The sequence below is a fragment of the Pteronotus mesoamericanus genome, unplaced genomic scaffold, assembly GCF_021234165.1.
Source record: "Pteronotus mesoamericanus isolate MK-2021 breed Mesoamerican mustached bat unplaced genomic scaffold, CSHL_Meso_final scaffold_1186, whole genome shotgun sequence".
Lineage (NCBI taxonomy): Eukaryota > Metazoa > Chordata > Mammalia > Chiroptera > Mormoopidae > Pteronotus > Pteronotus mesoamericanus.
In genome coordinates, this window is record NW_026555302.1 from 11,674,113 (window position 1) to 11,690,419 (window position 16,307).

General features: G+C 50.5%; 1 protein-coding gene across 3 annotated transcripts in view; it reads right to left on the reverse strand.

Moving 5' to 3' along the window:
* The window catches only part of DNM3 (dynamin 3), a 382,651-nt gene that overhangs the window by 14,324 nt on the left and 352,020 nt on the right, over window positions 1-16,307 (reverse strand). For 2 of the 3 annotated variants that reach the window (XM_054587764.1, XM_054587763.1), the window contains 2 exons: window positions 14,180-14,406; window positions 13,403-13,639 (listed from right to left, as the gene is read on the reverse strand). The exons of the other annotated variant lie outside the window; for it this stretch is intronic. In XM_054587764.1, the coding sequence (XP_054443739.1) occupies window positions 13,403-13,639; window positions 14,180-14,406 (464 nt within the window). The remainder of the gene's footprint in view (window positions 1-13,402; window positions 13,640-14,179; window positions 14,407-16,307) is intronic. 3 annotated transcript variants of the gene reach the window in all.

Here is a 16,307-nt window from a genome sequence, read left to right on the forward strand (position 1 = left end):
TCATTACACTTAGGATCATGGGAGGGTTCTACATCTCAGCTTTCTAGGAGCCACAATAATCTATCAGCTTGCTCAATATTTTTATTGTATTGATGAAACAGGTCAAAAAGAAAATAAAAGGCAGGGTTTGTCCACTATACCACAAGCAATAAAACAGCTCCTTTCTTTTGGCTACACCTGGTGAATTTGTCAAAACAAAACAAAAACAAAAGAGAACAAAACACTACTTCTTAGTTTTCTAAAATCGTGAAGAGCATCCCAGACAAGGGACTCTGCTGAACTTGAACCTGGACAGCCATGGCTCTGGTGGCATCAGGGAGCTGAGTAAGGAGGCACCCGCTGTATCTCCCTCCCAGGGACTGAAGTCCTCGCTTCTCCACAACCCTCTGGAATAACTTAACCCTGGCGTCGCATCTCCAAGTTTAAGGCATGTATGGCTGGTTTATCACCCGAACGACACTGTAAACTTCCTATGAACTGCGAAGACACCTTGTCCTGCTTAGGGCCTGCCTCGGCACCTGCAGGGGGCAGCGTCCCAACCAGCAGTTCAGAGAAGGTGAGCGAGAGAATACACCCAGGGAGAAATCAGACAGCAGGGCACTGCCAGCAAAATGATGGAAAGGCAACTAGCTATGACCCATGACTTCCTCTTGTGGATGTGTGTTCTAAGACAGATTATGGGGCATGGTATTTTTTTTAATCCACACCCGAGGATACATGTATTGATTGGAGAGAGAGAGAAAGAGAGATCAGTTGCCTCCCATACATGCCCTGACCGGGGACCAATCCCACCAGCTCAGTATGTACCCTGCCCAGGAATCGCACCTACGACTTTTCCGCGCACAGGATGTTGCTCCAACCAACAGCGCCACACCAGCCGGCGCGGGGGCATGGCACTTGAGATACCAATGTTGCATTTGTGCTTTGCTTCTTATGTTGAGCAGTTATTTACCAAACAGCTTTTACTTATGTAGAAAGTATAAGGGTAGGTTCAGAAAAATGCTGTAACAGTCATGATTTTGTCCACATGGAAGATAATATTTTGTAACTTATTATGAAGAATACTATAGGATGCTATCCAGCATGTTTTTGGCCTTTTCAGCTTTAGCAACAGAGTAAGCCAATAGTGTCCATGAATAGTTTACAGTAGATGTTGGAAGGAACATAGGACTTGGAGTCCATTTAAAGGGTTTAAGGAATTCTCCAATGTGATTCTTGCTACATATCAGAGCCAGCGTTTCTTTCCCCTGTGAAAACAACCCGTGATTTTACAATGTATGTCATTGGGAAAGTATGAATCGATTGATGGAGTTTGAAATAAGAACATAAGGAGAAAAACAGCCCGTAATTTTTATTTGATGATACAAACCTATACTATCCTGTATAAATTAGTCTCTGACATAAATGGTAATATAATCTACCTTGGCAGCCTTTCTTTGCATTATGTTAACTATCTCACTTGGACTTCATCCGCAGGGATGGTACTGATATATCGACCTCGGTGGGGGCGGCAGAAAGGCAGCTGAAAGGTCGATTTGCGCACATTAGGTCTGCTCAGTGTGTGATTCATAAGAAGAATTTGACAATAGTGTCCACCCAGGCAAGGCTTTCAATAGACTAGGACAAGAGAGAAGCTGTTTAAATTGTTTCTTAAAATACATAAAATGTTGGGCTGATTCCAAAATAAATTTCGATTAAACATCGCGCGTTAACTCATTTTGCGGGTCCCATCCCCTCCACGCGCCCGCTTCTGTGTCAGTCCGGCCTGCAGACACGGGGGCGCTGAGACACAGAGAGGCCCCGCCCGGGAGTTTCCGGTGGCGGTCGGGGAGAGACGAGGGAGCAGTGACCACGGCGGGACAGTGGGACACCAGGGCGCTGCCAGGGGAGTCGGAGGGGCGCCTGCAGTCCTAGCCTGCGGCTGGGGAGAGGCTGGGGGTCTGGAAGGACTTCCAGAAGCCGGGGACGGTGGAGGGGACCCGCGTGGCGGGGGAGGAAGCAGTGCGTGCGAAGCAAAGGAACTGTCCGGGTGAGAAAGTGAGCGTCTTATTCTTTATCCCAGGTGTCTCGGTTCCTTGTCGGGCTCCACGTCCCAGTTCGGGAAGCAGGTGACTTAGAGGGTTTTTAGCTGTATCAAAATGTGATTCCTACAAACCATCACTTTTGAGAGTACCTTTTTATATGTTAACTTCTGCACTGTATCCTTGCCAACAGATAGAGTAGGTAGAGAAAAAGACGGAAAGGTGGCAAAAAAAAGGGGGGGGGCAGAAGGTAAGAGGATCGCAGTGAGAGAGCGACGTGGGGAGAAAGAATATGGTTTTTAAAGAGATTCACACACACAGGGCTATGGAGCCAAGTCAGGCAGTGAACCTTCCCGTGACTTTTCCCTCCTCTCTGTCTCTCTTTCCCTCCCTCCCTCTTCTCTTTCTCTTTTGAGAGATCCCCAAAGAGATCTCCAAGGAGCTCCCTCCCACCCAGGCACTGGGGAGAAGGAGGGAGCGGGAAGGAGGAGCTGGGAGGGAGCTCCGGGGGTGGGGGGCAGGCCCCCGGCCGAGGTGCACAGCCCTTTCTCATTGCAAGTCGGGGAGAACCAAGAAAAAGCGGTTGGGGTGCAGTAGAGAAAGACATCACCTCGAATCTCTGTATAAAAATGAACTATCCTTTCTGCCTCGGAGCCTTGGGAAAGCTTTTGCTCCTGTCCCAGAGGGAACGAGACTCCCTCAGGCCTGAGATTCTGACTTGGGCCTCACCTCAGAAAGTGTAAATATGGCATTAGAAATACTGCCGGAAAGGGGAACTCTCCAGTGCCTGGTATTGTTTGAAGCAAACAATAAAAAAACAGAGCACGAGGCATTTGAAGATTGACGCTGCACTGCCGTTTCCTTTCTGCCCGACCGGGACACGCCGTGAAAGAAGAGGCCGGGTTTCAGTGCACTGTGCGGTGTCTTTCGAGTCACTGACATCTGTCCTAGGGGCAGAGATGGAGACAAAGGGCTGCCCTGGACTCAGGACAGTCCCCGCGATGAAGCAAAATGCCAGCAGGGGGAGCTCTCCCACGCCCCAGAGCTCGAATTTTCAAAACAAAAATGTTGAAGGCAAACAAAAACAGAAGGGGCAGCGCGCCTTGCGAGCTGCCATCTCGGGGAACAAACATGTGACTAAGTCCAATTAAATGCTCGGTGCGAAGCCAAGGATGAGCCTGGCGGGGACAGTGCGGCCCACATCTGCTCTGTCCGTGCCCTGAGGCAGCTAAGCCGGGTGCTCGCGAGCTCTTGCAAAAGACAGGGCAGGAGGCTGATTGCGGGGCAGCTCTCCACCTCCTCAAGTGGTACATCGTCTCTAAATGAGTCCTTGACCCTGGCTCAAAACCCACATTTTCTTTGGTGGATGAAGGCACTACAAACACTCCTAAATGTTCCGTCTCTTTTACTCAGTGGCTGGTTGGGCATATTTTTTTTTTTTTTAAAGGAGGGAAATGCTGTGTTTGTAAAAAGTGGTGCTAAAAAGGCGAGGAATCCTAGGTCCCCTGGGCCATGTTAAGATTCTGCAGAAAGAATTAGAGCTCACACACACACACACGCACACGCACATGCACACACACATGCGCACACACACAACTGGAACACAAAGAATTTACTCAGGAAAACAGTGAGGCATATATGAATTTAACAGTGCTCCGATTTTTAGGGTAAGTCTTTACATTTTGGAGACATTCTGGGCATACAGGATGATCAGAATTACTTAACCTGAAGGAGATTTTCTACCAATCCCCTTTCATCTCTCGCCAATAAGAAGTCAAACTTTTTGTTTTACACCTTAATGGTATGCCCACGTTTAAAATTTTTATACAGGCTCCTACAGAAACTTTAACTAGGCCCATTCAAACCCAAAGTCACTAAATAAAGCTAGTCTAGACGGAAAAATCTATGAAAACCATATGTCTTTGAGGCATCTGTCTTACAAAAACTGCCATTGTCCTGCAGAAATAGTTCACAAAATATGCTTTTAGGAGTTCCCCGCCGTAATGAGCGCAGGGGCTGTGCTGAAGGAGACGGCTGGGCTGGGAGGGCGAAGGGCGAGCTGAAATGTTTACAAGTGAACGGCCCTCGTCTGTCTGTAAACATCGCTGAAAGGGAAGGCAGAGGCAGATGGAATTTTTGCTTCCATTATTCTCGAAGGGATCGAAAAGGTTTACGGCTTTGTTCCTCTGCACTCCTACAGGATGTTCGACCAGGGCACTCAAAGCCACTCCGCTCCCACTCACAGAAAACCCTTTTGAATAATGTTGTCCGTGGATGAGGCCAAAGAACCAGAACATTTTCTTCTGATTATTACCTCATCCTGCTGGCCTGCCAAAAACAGCCAGAAGGCAGGTGTCCGACCTAAGAACCGAAGGCAGTCTGTCCTGAAGGACGGGGCGCAGGGCGGCTGGGAGGCCTGGGAGCGGGAGGAGGGGCGCAGAGCGGGGCGCCCTGTGCGTGCAGGAAGGGGAGGCTTTGAAGCCTTGCTTTTCCCTCTTCCCGTTGCTTCTGAGCTGGAAACCGTGGCCCGCTACCTTCACTGTTCTAGCTGCAATACGTATTTTCACAGCTCAAAATGCACCTTAGTAAGTGCTATGAAATCCATAGGAAAGAAATCAGAAAAACAAACTTTAACTGATAAAAATAACATTTTAACTGAACACTGAACAGTCTATGGGGACGATGGGAGTATTTAGAAACCATAAAGATTTCTCGTGACCCTGAGGAATACTGCTCCGAGGCATCTCGCTCTACAGGGAAGGCTGCTTTGGGACAATAGTAACAAAATGGTTGTTGGCACGAGTGTGCAGTTCGCTGAGTGAACAGTATATACATCAAATAGCCACACCAGGAGGAAGGGTCCTGGGTGGGAGGTGGTGAGAACAGCTAAAAAGAAGGAAACCTGCAAGACGTGATCAATCACGCACTGAAGCTTTAAGCAAAAGTGAGAAACACTATTTTGACATGTTTATTTAAAGACAATGTGCGGTAAAATGAGTTTTTAGTTTTTTTATTAGTTTTCAAACTTACGATGGTAATGGCGGTAATGTAGAGTGTTTGAAGTATTAAAACAGATCAAGCAATCATATCGACATCCCTCGTTACACTTTCCTAAACTGAACTATAGGGCATTTAAGTTCGTTAAAGTCTAAAGGGATTTTTCTGGTCCATGAATTTCCATTCAAAGTGCTCTGATACTACTATTGTTACAGCTAAAACTTGAAGTTGGCTTTTTTTTTTTTTTCCCCCAAATGGTATGTGGCTTTATTTTGACTTTAGACCCAGATATGTGGAGGCAAATTACGGCAGTGGTTTCTCTAGTTAACACATTGACTAATGTTTCCTTAATTTCCACCCCAAGAGACGGTAATTAAGATGGAATTGGCCTCACATGAAGTTTTATTATTTTAGTTATTGAAATATTTTCCAACACTACTCAGAAGCGAAAATAAATTCTAATTGTTTTAAAAATAAGTGGACTTTTTCTTGAGTTTTTATAGCTTCTCGTCCACGGTCTAAAGGTAGAGCGGTGGGCGGACTTCTGGGCAAAGGCCCTCAGACATGACGCTGCGGGGAGATTTATTTGAGGGAAAACTTTCATTCGCTCTTAAAAATGAACTTTGAGAGTAATCCTAAAATGAGCTTAAAAAATACACATGGGACAGGACCTTACATAAATATCCATTCCCACGTGGAATAATGTCATTTTAGCCTCTACAAGTCTTCCTCATCTCCTACTCTCATAAGAGGTCTCACTCTCGAAGTATGTGATATATATGGACCCAAATTAGTTTACACAAAGCTGCCTCACGGAACTGTGAGCCCCGATACGGGCAGTCTTCACACAGTGGAGGCACGGAGTAAAACAAGGTCACTTCCTACGTCATCCCCAAAGCCACCTGAGTTCTCACGCTGTCTCACTCCCTCCTGGTTTTCAAAACTGCCATAGAAACTTGGGGATTCACGGGCGTGGTCTGTCTAGTGGGTGGTTATCCATGTCTTATTCTCCCTCTCAGCTGGTTCACTAGCCCCTCCACCAAAAAACAAAACCAAAAACCAAAAACCAGGGAAGGAATGGAGCGTGTGTCTAAATTCTACATTAACTTGCACACTTACGAGGTTCCCAGAAGAGCCGTAAGAGCAGTACTTATGTCTTATCCTTTTTTTCTGTGTTTAAAGGGAAATGTTGACTTTATGAAGATTTGGGATTCTGCGTGTGCCCGGGCATCTTCCGTCGAGAAGGCCCGGCCTGCCATTGATGATGACTGATTGAGAATTCTGCTGCTCGCTATATTGACTAAGCATTTTTCCTGATCCTTGGACGGAATGTGGTCTTTGTGCAATTCATGTGAGCTCTGATAATTCTGACTGGAAAACAGGGGTGGACATTTCCTAGTGTTTATGGGAACAGTTAAAAAATACTTCCAGAAATTAGAGCACTTGTTATTTGCGGTCCTGTCTATCATGTGGTCCTGATGGCTCAGAAGCGGCCAGAGGAAAAGAAAGAACCAGGCCAGGAGGGCGGCGCCCAAATACCTTGTGGCTTCAGGCTCTGTCCTGCACAGAACTGCTTCTATTTTTGGTCAGAGTTGCTGCATGACCTAAACGTCCTCTAAGTCCCGGCAATGTGGCATCCATAAACACATAAGCAGATCCTCTCCGGCTCGAGGTCCTTCCAGCACCGTCCCCTTGCCCTGCGCTGAACAATACTGGCCAGACCGAAAGTGTAATATTCTTTTGGCAACAGCATTGGGTAAGCCAGATGGATTTCATTTGGCAACAAACGGGTGTAAATATGTGTTTAGATTTGGAGGTTCCCCCAGACAACGGTTACAATATGTTGGCTCAGGTGAGCTAAAGGGTTTCAGCGTCGGGCATATTAAAATCCTATGTTTAAGCAGCAATAAAGTTACAGCACGCAGACAACAGCCACCAAGGCCTTTCCTCAGCTCTCCCCGCAGAGTGCCGGAAGTAGGCATGGAAGGCGCATTCTGGGCGAAAGAATGAGCATTTCCATCTCCATTTTCATGTTTCATTTCCTGGCTGTTTATGGGCTTGAGCACCTCTAGGAACCCCAGTTCCATGCCCAGTCTTTCACTGTAGCTGCTAAGCCAGAGGGCAGGAAGAAGCGCCCCGAGCTCCTTCTTGTAATTTGAAGGTGAAAAGGTAAAATTTAAAGGGAAAGGTAAAATCTACAGGTGAAAAAAGCCAGGAACCGTGTCGTGCCATGAAACGCAGAAGTCACTGAAAAACAGCCCTCCCCCCACGACTTCCCAGGCATGAAGGCCTCCCTCGTCAAATCCTCCTTTTTCTCCAGCGAGGCGGACACAGGGCGCAGGGACGAAACAAGCTGAGCCTGTGCGTCCTGAGACTGCGTCCGCTGACACTGAGTAGGACTGTTTTCTTTGGGCTGCCATCAACGTGTCAATAAATAGGAACATTCAGCAGATTCCAAGGGGTGACAGTTTAGGCTACAGGAGGGACAGCCATCGTGTTGTGCGTCTGTCACTGGCCGGCGGCTGCCCTGCCGGGCTCCCACCCTGTCTGTCTTCCTCCGTCAACCAGGTGGCACCAGGCTGGGGCTTGGAGTCCTGCGACTCGGACAGGCTTTGTCTGCCATGGTCGAAGCTTAGCAATTTGGAGCCCCAAAGAGGACAAGGCCAGAGCCATTGGCTAGGATTTGTCCTGGGACAAGGCAGCAGTCACGTCTGGTTACTGCCAGCCACCACGGGGCCACCGGGGCGTATCGTGAGCAGACGGCTGTCTGCTTGTGCTTGGCTTCCCGCAGATCCTTTCTCACCTCCTTTTTTTTCTTACTCTCCTGCAACCTCGGCTCTTTGGGACAGTAAGGGAAGGGTCACAGTGAAAACAGGGGGGCTATCAGAACTCCCTCGACACCTGGGCAGAACCCTGGGCTCGGGGCCTCGGACGGTGTGCAGTCCTGTTCCTGGGCCTCCCCTACACGGCCCCAGCGCTTCGGGGCTGCGGCGAGGGGACGCGAGTTGGCCGGGCCCGAGGACGAGACCACCAGGCTCATCTTACTTTCGCCGAGACCGGACTAAAACCAGCATCCGGAGAACGAAAAGCTCCGACACTAACCACTGATCCACCTCAGTGAAAGATCATGTTACCGCCAGAATCGCTGTGGAATTGGAATGATTTTGTTGGGATAGTTAATTGAGGGGCTTAGATTAAATTGCACATTTCTTTAGTGAACAGCTTGTGGCCAAATTTCTGTTTTCATCCAAATATATTAAGCACCATGACAACTCATGTTAAACCTGCAACGAATTATTAATTACATTCGGGATTTTGGTAACAAATTTTGGAATATAGTAGCCTCAGGAGATGCCTTAAATTTTAAGAATCAGGAAGAACACCTCAGACTTGATTCTATTCTTGGCAATCGTACCTTTTAAAAATCTTTGCTAAAAATAAAAACTGTTCCCTGAACACTCCGGATACCTAACTGTGGATTTATTTGTTTGTCCTTTGAAGGGGAAGGACCAGGGGGAGAAGAGCGATCACAAGACAAATCCATCATCTGTCCAAATGGCCCCCCGCTGCTAAGAGGAGTCACCCTCTGGACAGGCCGTGAGGAGGGAGCGAGTCAGGTCGGTCCCAGGACGTGACCGCGGGGGAGTCGGACACAGGCCGGGCACACGAGCCGCTTAACTGTCCGTGGACCTGAGCCCCGAGGTCAAGGTTCGGCAGGTTCATCCTTCGTGGCACCAAACCTTGAGGTTAGGGATGCAAAGACACACTCATAAGCATCACAGGTTTGTCCTTACTCACACTTGGGGGACTGGCCGATTAAACAAAACAAGACAAGGAGCCCTTACCCATAAGCGAAAGGGAGTCTGCGTCACCTGTCTATGGAATCAACAGGTAAAATATGCAAAGGAGATACAGCCTGGCAGGGTACCCAGGCCAAATGTTCACAACAACATTCAATGGTAAAGAGAATCAAGTGGCTTTTACCTCCATCAAGGACAAAACATGAGTCCCCACGGAGAGGGATTTCTCTGTCTTTGCTGTGGCTGGTTAAGCCGTCAGCAACTGAGAATGGGGGTGTGTGATAAGGCTCAGGGTGTGCCCTGCAAAGTCAGGGAAACCCCCTAAGTCACAGAGCCTAAGTGGGGGCCCGGGGCCATCCGCGCAGCGCAGGGCGCCGGCTGCCTCGGGCCGGGGGGCGGGGGGCTCCGCAGAGACGTGCAGGGGAGTGGTGCTTGGTTCCCATGCTGTGTGCCTGTCATGTGGCTAAGCTGGAGTAAAAGCCAAATCCTTTCCTATGATTCAGTCTTGCCATTTTCAAAAGACACCACCAGCCTTGGTGAGGAGGGTGGCTGCAAGACAGTACTTCTATTTTTCAACGTTTTTAAAAATAGAAGACTGAGTGATGAGGTCAACGAAGTTTGCTTTTCCTTGGATAGAGACCCTTCCTCCCACCCCATCCCCTTCTGACCGTTGCAAAACAGCTCGGCCCAAGGAGAGGGGAGAAGACAAATGAGTGAAATGGCGCCAGGAGCGGCTGTCGCCAGGGAAAACACACGCTGACTCAGTTCATTTGTTCCGTCGAAGTCCGGGGCTGCGATTCCCAATTAACTAATTTCACCACGTTGTAACTGAAAATAGCTACATCAGCCCTCCAGTGAGCGCTTGAGGAAGAAGGGCCGAAGCTTCCAGTAAGAGCACAGGGCCCCTAAGCGGGTGGGGCATCTAAGAGCACCTTGCTGCACAAGGACACGCCTGGCTGGGCTGTTCAGATGGGGCTGAGCCCCAGCACCGAAGTCGTGTGGGGCCAGAGGGGCAAACCAAATATGCTGGCGAGGCAAAACACCCCGCAAATCGGGCCGTGTGCACTCTGGTTACTAACAACAGAAGCATCCCTGCTGGTGGGTCTCTCTGGGACGGTGACGCTCCCCTAGTTCAGGTGGAATTAATTACAACAGGCGTGCAGTGCGCAGGATTTCCAGCTCCCTCCCTGAAAGGCTCCGCGCACACAAACCAGAACAGCTTGAGAAGCTGTGAAGAGCTGGGCCAGAAACGACTCCACCGGCCCGTCCTTCCTACGCCTTCACGTTGTGATAGAAAGATAGAATCATAATCTTAAAAAAAAACCAAAAAACAAAAAAGCCCAGAAGGCTCATGGTTTCTGTACAAGTCAAGCGCTTTCATTACCTTTGAACTGGGTTAAAATGAAAGTATACAGGCTCTTAAAAGTCAAGATCATTACTTGCTAATGAAGTCGCGAATTACCCAGAAGAAAACTGCACAGGCACGTGCCGAGGGGGACAGCCTTTGGCCTCCAAAGGTTCAGCCATGGCCTCTGGGACGGCAAAGCCCCATCAGGGGCTGCCGGGGCCCCACCTGTGCTGTCTTGTCACCTTAGGAGTTTCTGGTTTCAAATAAAAGAGGAGGAAGGGCCCTTAAGAAAGCAAAGAACTGGGGCAGGGGATCAAACTTCCTTCTTGTAAAACTAAGGGTTGTTTTCCTGGAGATGATGGATAATAGCATTTCAACTTCATGAAGTTTTTAATAGAGACAATGTAGGCAAATCAAGGAGGGAAAAGAGAATATATAAATAAATAGAAGGAGGTAAAATTTCAACAAGAGTTTCCCTCAACTAAATTTCTTTTCTTTTCTTCTTTCCCTTCCTTCCTTCCTTCCTTTCCTACCTTCCTTGCTTCCTTCCTTTCCCACCTTCCTTCCTTCCTTCCTTTCTTTCATCTTTGTCTTTCTTTCTTTTTCTCTTTTTTCTTGAAATCTTAAACCCCATTTCTGGCTTGCATTTGGTAGGATTCCTGCTCTTTTATTAAAAACAGACTTTATGTGGTCAGAATTCTCCGTCTGAAGCTAAACTTGAGTGGGCATAAGGATCCAGCGGGGTTGTTCTTGCTCTCTCAGGCTCCCCCCAAATGGGGCTTCTCTCCCGATGTGCAAACGGGCCTGAAACTGGGGGGCTGAGCACGAAGCAGCCCACCTTCCCCTTCCACTCTGAGCTCTCACTTCTGTTTCACATGTGAGACTCTGCAAGGCCAGCTCAAGTTAAGTACGGTTCTAACTTGAGACTGTTCTAGAATGTTTGAACAGCACAACTGCTGTCCCATAAATTCCCCAACGCAGACGCATGGAAGCTGCTGTCCCCTTTTCTCCAGCTGGGGCTACAGACTCCTGCCACAGTTGCTGTGTGCAAGCCCGGGAATTCCTGGGGCGCCCCGGGGTGCCCCCGTACCGCCGCCCCCCGCCAGCACGCCGCTTTAGTGTGGCGCAGAGACTCTGAGGGGCGCTGGCGAGGCAGCTCGTCAGCAGCCAGGACAGAAGCAGCCAAGCAAGCAGGCAAAGACATGCACGTTCATCCTGGGGACAAGCAGCACCGGCGGCCCTGGTCCCTTCTCGCAGCTCAACAGACAAAGTGGCCAACTCCCAGGCTGCTGGCCGGGACCCCCGCCTCCCTGCTCCAGCATCCGCCCCGAGTGGTCTCCTTACCTTCCTGGCACAATGAGTCAAGTTGAGGTTTCCTAAAACAATAATTTAATCTGGCCCGTAGCGAGGCTCTATGCTGACATGCGTGTTTTCTTACACGCAAGGGGGAGCCCTTGGAATCCTGCAGGGCAGCGCTCCTCCAGGACGTGGGTGGGGAGGGGGGGTCGGTGTTCAGCCTTCCTCCCCCCTCGCACTGAGAATGTCCAGAGACCTTGTCTGTGGTCGCGCTGGGGGAGTGCGGCTGGCACCCAGCGGGGAGCGGCCGGGACGCTGCCACACGCCCCAGAACGCGCCAGGCCGCGCCCTCCAGCCAGGACGCCGGCAGAGCGGCAGCGGAGCCCTGGGTGCTGCGGCTGGGGGACGCGGCCGCGCCTCCAGGGCCTGCCCGGTGGCGCAGCCTTGGGCGAGCTGCTTAGCCAACGTGCCCCGTCTGCCAAACGGAGGGCGACCCTTGTCACTGGGCTTGTGTTAAACCCAAACGGGCGGTAAAGCGCTGTGGGCGGCGCCTCGCTGTACCGAGGGCACATTGGGTGCGAGCCATGGTGGTTGCCATTCTATTAGAGATTTTGCTCAGCTCCAAACAAATGATGACATAAACCGAGGCTGTTAGGTTTAGAGAAAAAAATACATAAAAGTTTGAGAGTACATATACCCTCTTTGGTTAAGACCAAAACAATGGTAATGGTAACAACCACGAGGCATGACAGGTATCGGACATTGTCAAACACCTTGTCTCACGTGATTTGGCAATGGCCTTGGTGAATCTGTCCCTGTGTCACAGGTGCAGACGTCCTGGCTCAGAGGTGACTGAGTTGCCCAGGGTCTGTGGCTTAGCAGGTCTGACTCCTCACCCCACCACTCTTGCTCCAGGACCTCGGGTCCCCAGTTCCCGAGGCCCCCGGCTCACCTCAGGCGACGCTCCTAGGATCCCGGGGACCGTAGGCACAGCAGCGATCAGAGGGGGAGCGGCCCCAGCTTCCCGGGTGGGTGCAAGTCACTTCTGCTACTGGCTTAGTAAGGCTGTCCTCAAGGGACATCCAACTGTTTTAATCCTCTGAGCTGAATTTTTAAAAATTAACTTTCTACACTGGCTCATTTTCTCTCCTTGTTAAAATTCCTGTTATTGATTTTAAAAACCGAATTCCTTCTATTTTCAAAATAATTATTCACATTGTACATATTTTGATTATAAACGTAGGAAGGTGAGAATGTAGCTTTAATGATATGCATGTTTCAGGTGCCATTTGTTTCCCAGCTACTTCGTTTCACAATTAAGGCTGAAAATCCACTTATAAATGCCAAAGCGTATTATTCAAACGCACAGGGTCTACCTCATATGCTGTCAGGGACTGCCCCCAGCCATCATGATGTCCATGGAACACTTCTATGTAGAGTTTAAAAAAATTTGCAGCCTAATCAGCCAGATTTTTACTCTGCCTACATCAATGTTAATCGTATTGGGTTTAAGGGCCAGAGTTCAGAGGGCAGATGGATAATATTCCTTGAAGTCAGTGGTTTCTGAGAATTCCTTTGGTCACAGAGAAGGTGAGGCCTTAGCCGGTGACACGCTCGTGACCCGGGAGCACACAGCTTGCCTCCTTCATTTCAAAGCTCTCCGTCAAATTCTACAAACAGCTGCCAAAACGTCAATCATTCGGACCCAGTTTTCCTGGATCCCAGTTTGTGCCAGACGATAAAGGGGAGGTTGAGACCACATTTTGGTTTTTAAATGGCGTAAAAGCTCAGCAGTTTCTCCAGGATTCCCCTCCCAGGTGAAAGCCGCAAACACGATGGTATCTTTGCGGTTTTCTTTTTCAAGCAACCTTTGTCTGTTGTGCTACGAGAAGAGAGCCGGAGAGCCCCCCACACTGTCCCCACGCAGCAAGCACACTCACCTGGGGACGCTGGGCGGGGCCCTGGTGGGCCGAGAGGGGACTTGCGGAGGGGCTCCGAACGCGTCATTGCTGTTGGGGAAGGGCGGCAGCGGGCCCGGCCGGAAGGGAACTGGGGGCGCCCCCGCGTGGGGCCCCGGGGAGGGGATGGCGGGGGCGGGCCCCCGGCCAGACGCGGGCCGCGTCAGGGGGGCGCTCAGCGTCGGCCTCCGCTGGGTGGTGGGGCTCGGCGGGGGCGACCTAAGGAGAGAGGCCGGCGTTAGCCCACTCCTGCCTGCTGTCTGCATTCACTGTAAGAAAGACGTCGTAACTCCCTGGGTGCTTTTTAAAAACTAGGTTTTGACCGAGACACCCAGATCTGTGTGAGGAATGTTAAAAAGTATAAAAGGGTAAATGATGAGAAGGAGGCTTCCCTCCCCCATGCCTTCACTCTGCAGAGACAGCCAAGAGTACATTCCTTTGAACTGTATTCTACAGTCGTTTCTCTCTCTATATAAATACCCCCTCCTTTTTTAAAACATAAACACTCTACAACTTATTTTTTCGTGAGCTTCACAAGAACTTGACTGTCTTTTCATTTCGGTGCTTACAGAACAGTCTTACTCTTTTTGATGGCTGTGTAATATTCCCCCGGCCGGATGTATTGTGCGTGTTTTTGGCAGGAGGCAGGATGGTCTGCCCATCTCTCTCACTCCGGAACTCTGATACATGTTTTCCTCTTTTTTCCTAAGAGGTCCGGGGGGCATTCCCAGCGAATGGCACTGCGGGCCGCCCTCCTACCTGCGGGAGTGCAGGATCCAGGAGTCGTCCACGGGCGGCGGGGCGGGGGTGAAGGTCGTGGCGGTGCTGATGTCGCCAATGATCGCCAGGGCTTCTTTAAGCGCCTGGTACATACGCAGCATCTCGTCCCGGCGCTGAGCCTGCTCGGCTGATTCCTCCATCAGGGTGTTCTGGTCCTCGGAGGAGTACAGCTGGGCCAGGAGCTCGGAGTTGATGAAGTCCTTCACCTGTTGGCCACCGCAGAATGCGAGACAGGAGTGAGCGTGCGACCAGCCGGCAGGAGCCGGCTCAGGGCCTATGGACGGGGCCCAGGAAGGTCCTGCCTGGGGGAAGGGCCGTGTTGCACCTGTTCACACCCGTTGTCTCCACCACCCTCCCAATCCTCAGGCCTGTGCCAGCGACCCTCCGCCCCAACTCCTGCTAACACCTTAGGGCTGCTGACGTGAAAGGGAGGCAGAACAGAGTGGCTGAAAAGAGGGCCACGCCTGCCATCACCAGAGCAGAGCCTGCGGCTGGGCCGGGGGTCCCTGGCCTTGTCTGGGGTGGCCTGGCTTGCAAACGAGGGCAGCGCCACAGGTAAGCAGCAGCAGCTCCAATGGGAACCAAGGTCATAAATAAACCTCTGTCCTAACATAGGTCACCCATTCCCTGGCATTCCCAGTCCCTCACCGAGCTCTTACCGAAGTCCCTGGAATACGATGAAGGCCATAGGTTTCAGAGCATCCTCCAAAGGGGGATTACCACCAATAGTAAGTACAGAACCTTATATAATTATGCAGGTTAACTTTCAAAGAAAGTGATACAACCCCTGCTTTCTAGAAGCTTACAGTAGAAGCTCCTTAACAGGGATGAGGACTGACCAGCAATTTCATGGTTAACAGATAAAACGGACTACGTTATGAACAGTCGGTGCAGGGCACTGCACGGGGACAGAGAGCCAGCCGCCGCAGGTCGTCACGTCCAAGACACCACTGGTTTTAAGACACGCCACTATTTTATGTGCTCCAGAAAGAAAACAGCACCAACAACAACAAACCCACCACCAATTAAAACTCTGCCAGCCGGCACGGAGAACGTTATGCTCAGTGAAATAAGCCAGTCAGAGAAAGACAAGCACCATATGATTTTACTCACATGTGGAATCTAATGAACCAACTGAACTAATGAGGAAAACGGGGACACACTCACAGATAGGGAGCAGGCTGGCAGCCCCGGGGCGGAGGGCTGGGGCGTAGAGGGGTGGAGCAAAACGGAGAAAGGACTCGTGGACACGGGCCACAGTGTGGCGAATGTGGGTGCGGAGGAGCGTGGGGGGGACACATGGTAAGGGAAAAACCACCACCGCCACCACAACAAAACGGTACCAGAAGACCAAGATGCTACTGAGTGGAACAGACGTCTGTCTTCGTGTCAGAAATGTCAAAGGGGAAAACGTGAACGTGAGAACTGATGAAACACCGAGCGCCCCAGGAGCCTCCCCGAGCCGTCCGACAGTCCTCGCCGCACACTTCGGAAACGGACCATTGCCCCCGTTTTGGAGATGAAGAAACTGAAGTTCAAGAAGGCTCAGTGACTGGCCCGAGGTCCCACACTGTCTTCTGACTTGAGGCCTAGTCTCTGTCCATGCCCCCCTGGCCCGGCTTGGCCTGGGCGCTCAGAAGGGGCCGTGTGCTCAGGCGGGAGCGGCGCGGCGTCAGAGCGCTGTAGCAGGCACGCTAAGGAACGTGAGTCTAGAGGAAGAGACCCACCTGGATTTTTCAGTGTCTCCGTTAAATGAGAAAACTCTCACTTACCTGGAGCCACTGAATCTCTCAAGGAAACGCCAAAGACCCGTATGTTTAATTGTTACAAATTCGGGCAGACGGCAGAACACCTGTCCGAAGCTCAGCATTCCTGGGTTGTCGTCAAAAGGGCGGCTTGGAGATGACCAGAGTCTAACATAACTTCGTGATTTGGTAATGGTATCTGATCAGGCAGAAAACTCTACTAATCAGAAAATCTGGCTAAATCACCGCTTCACCGTGAAATAAAACTAGGTCCGCTGCCCTTATTTTGCAAACCCAGAGCGGTGCAGATGTGGACGCAGTCCAGTCGACAAGGAGCCCTCAGACAGCCGTCTGGGAGAGCA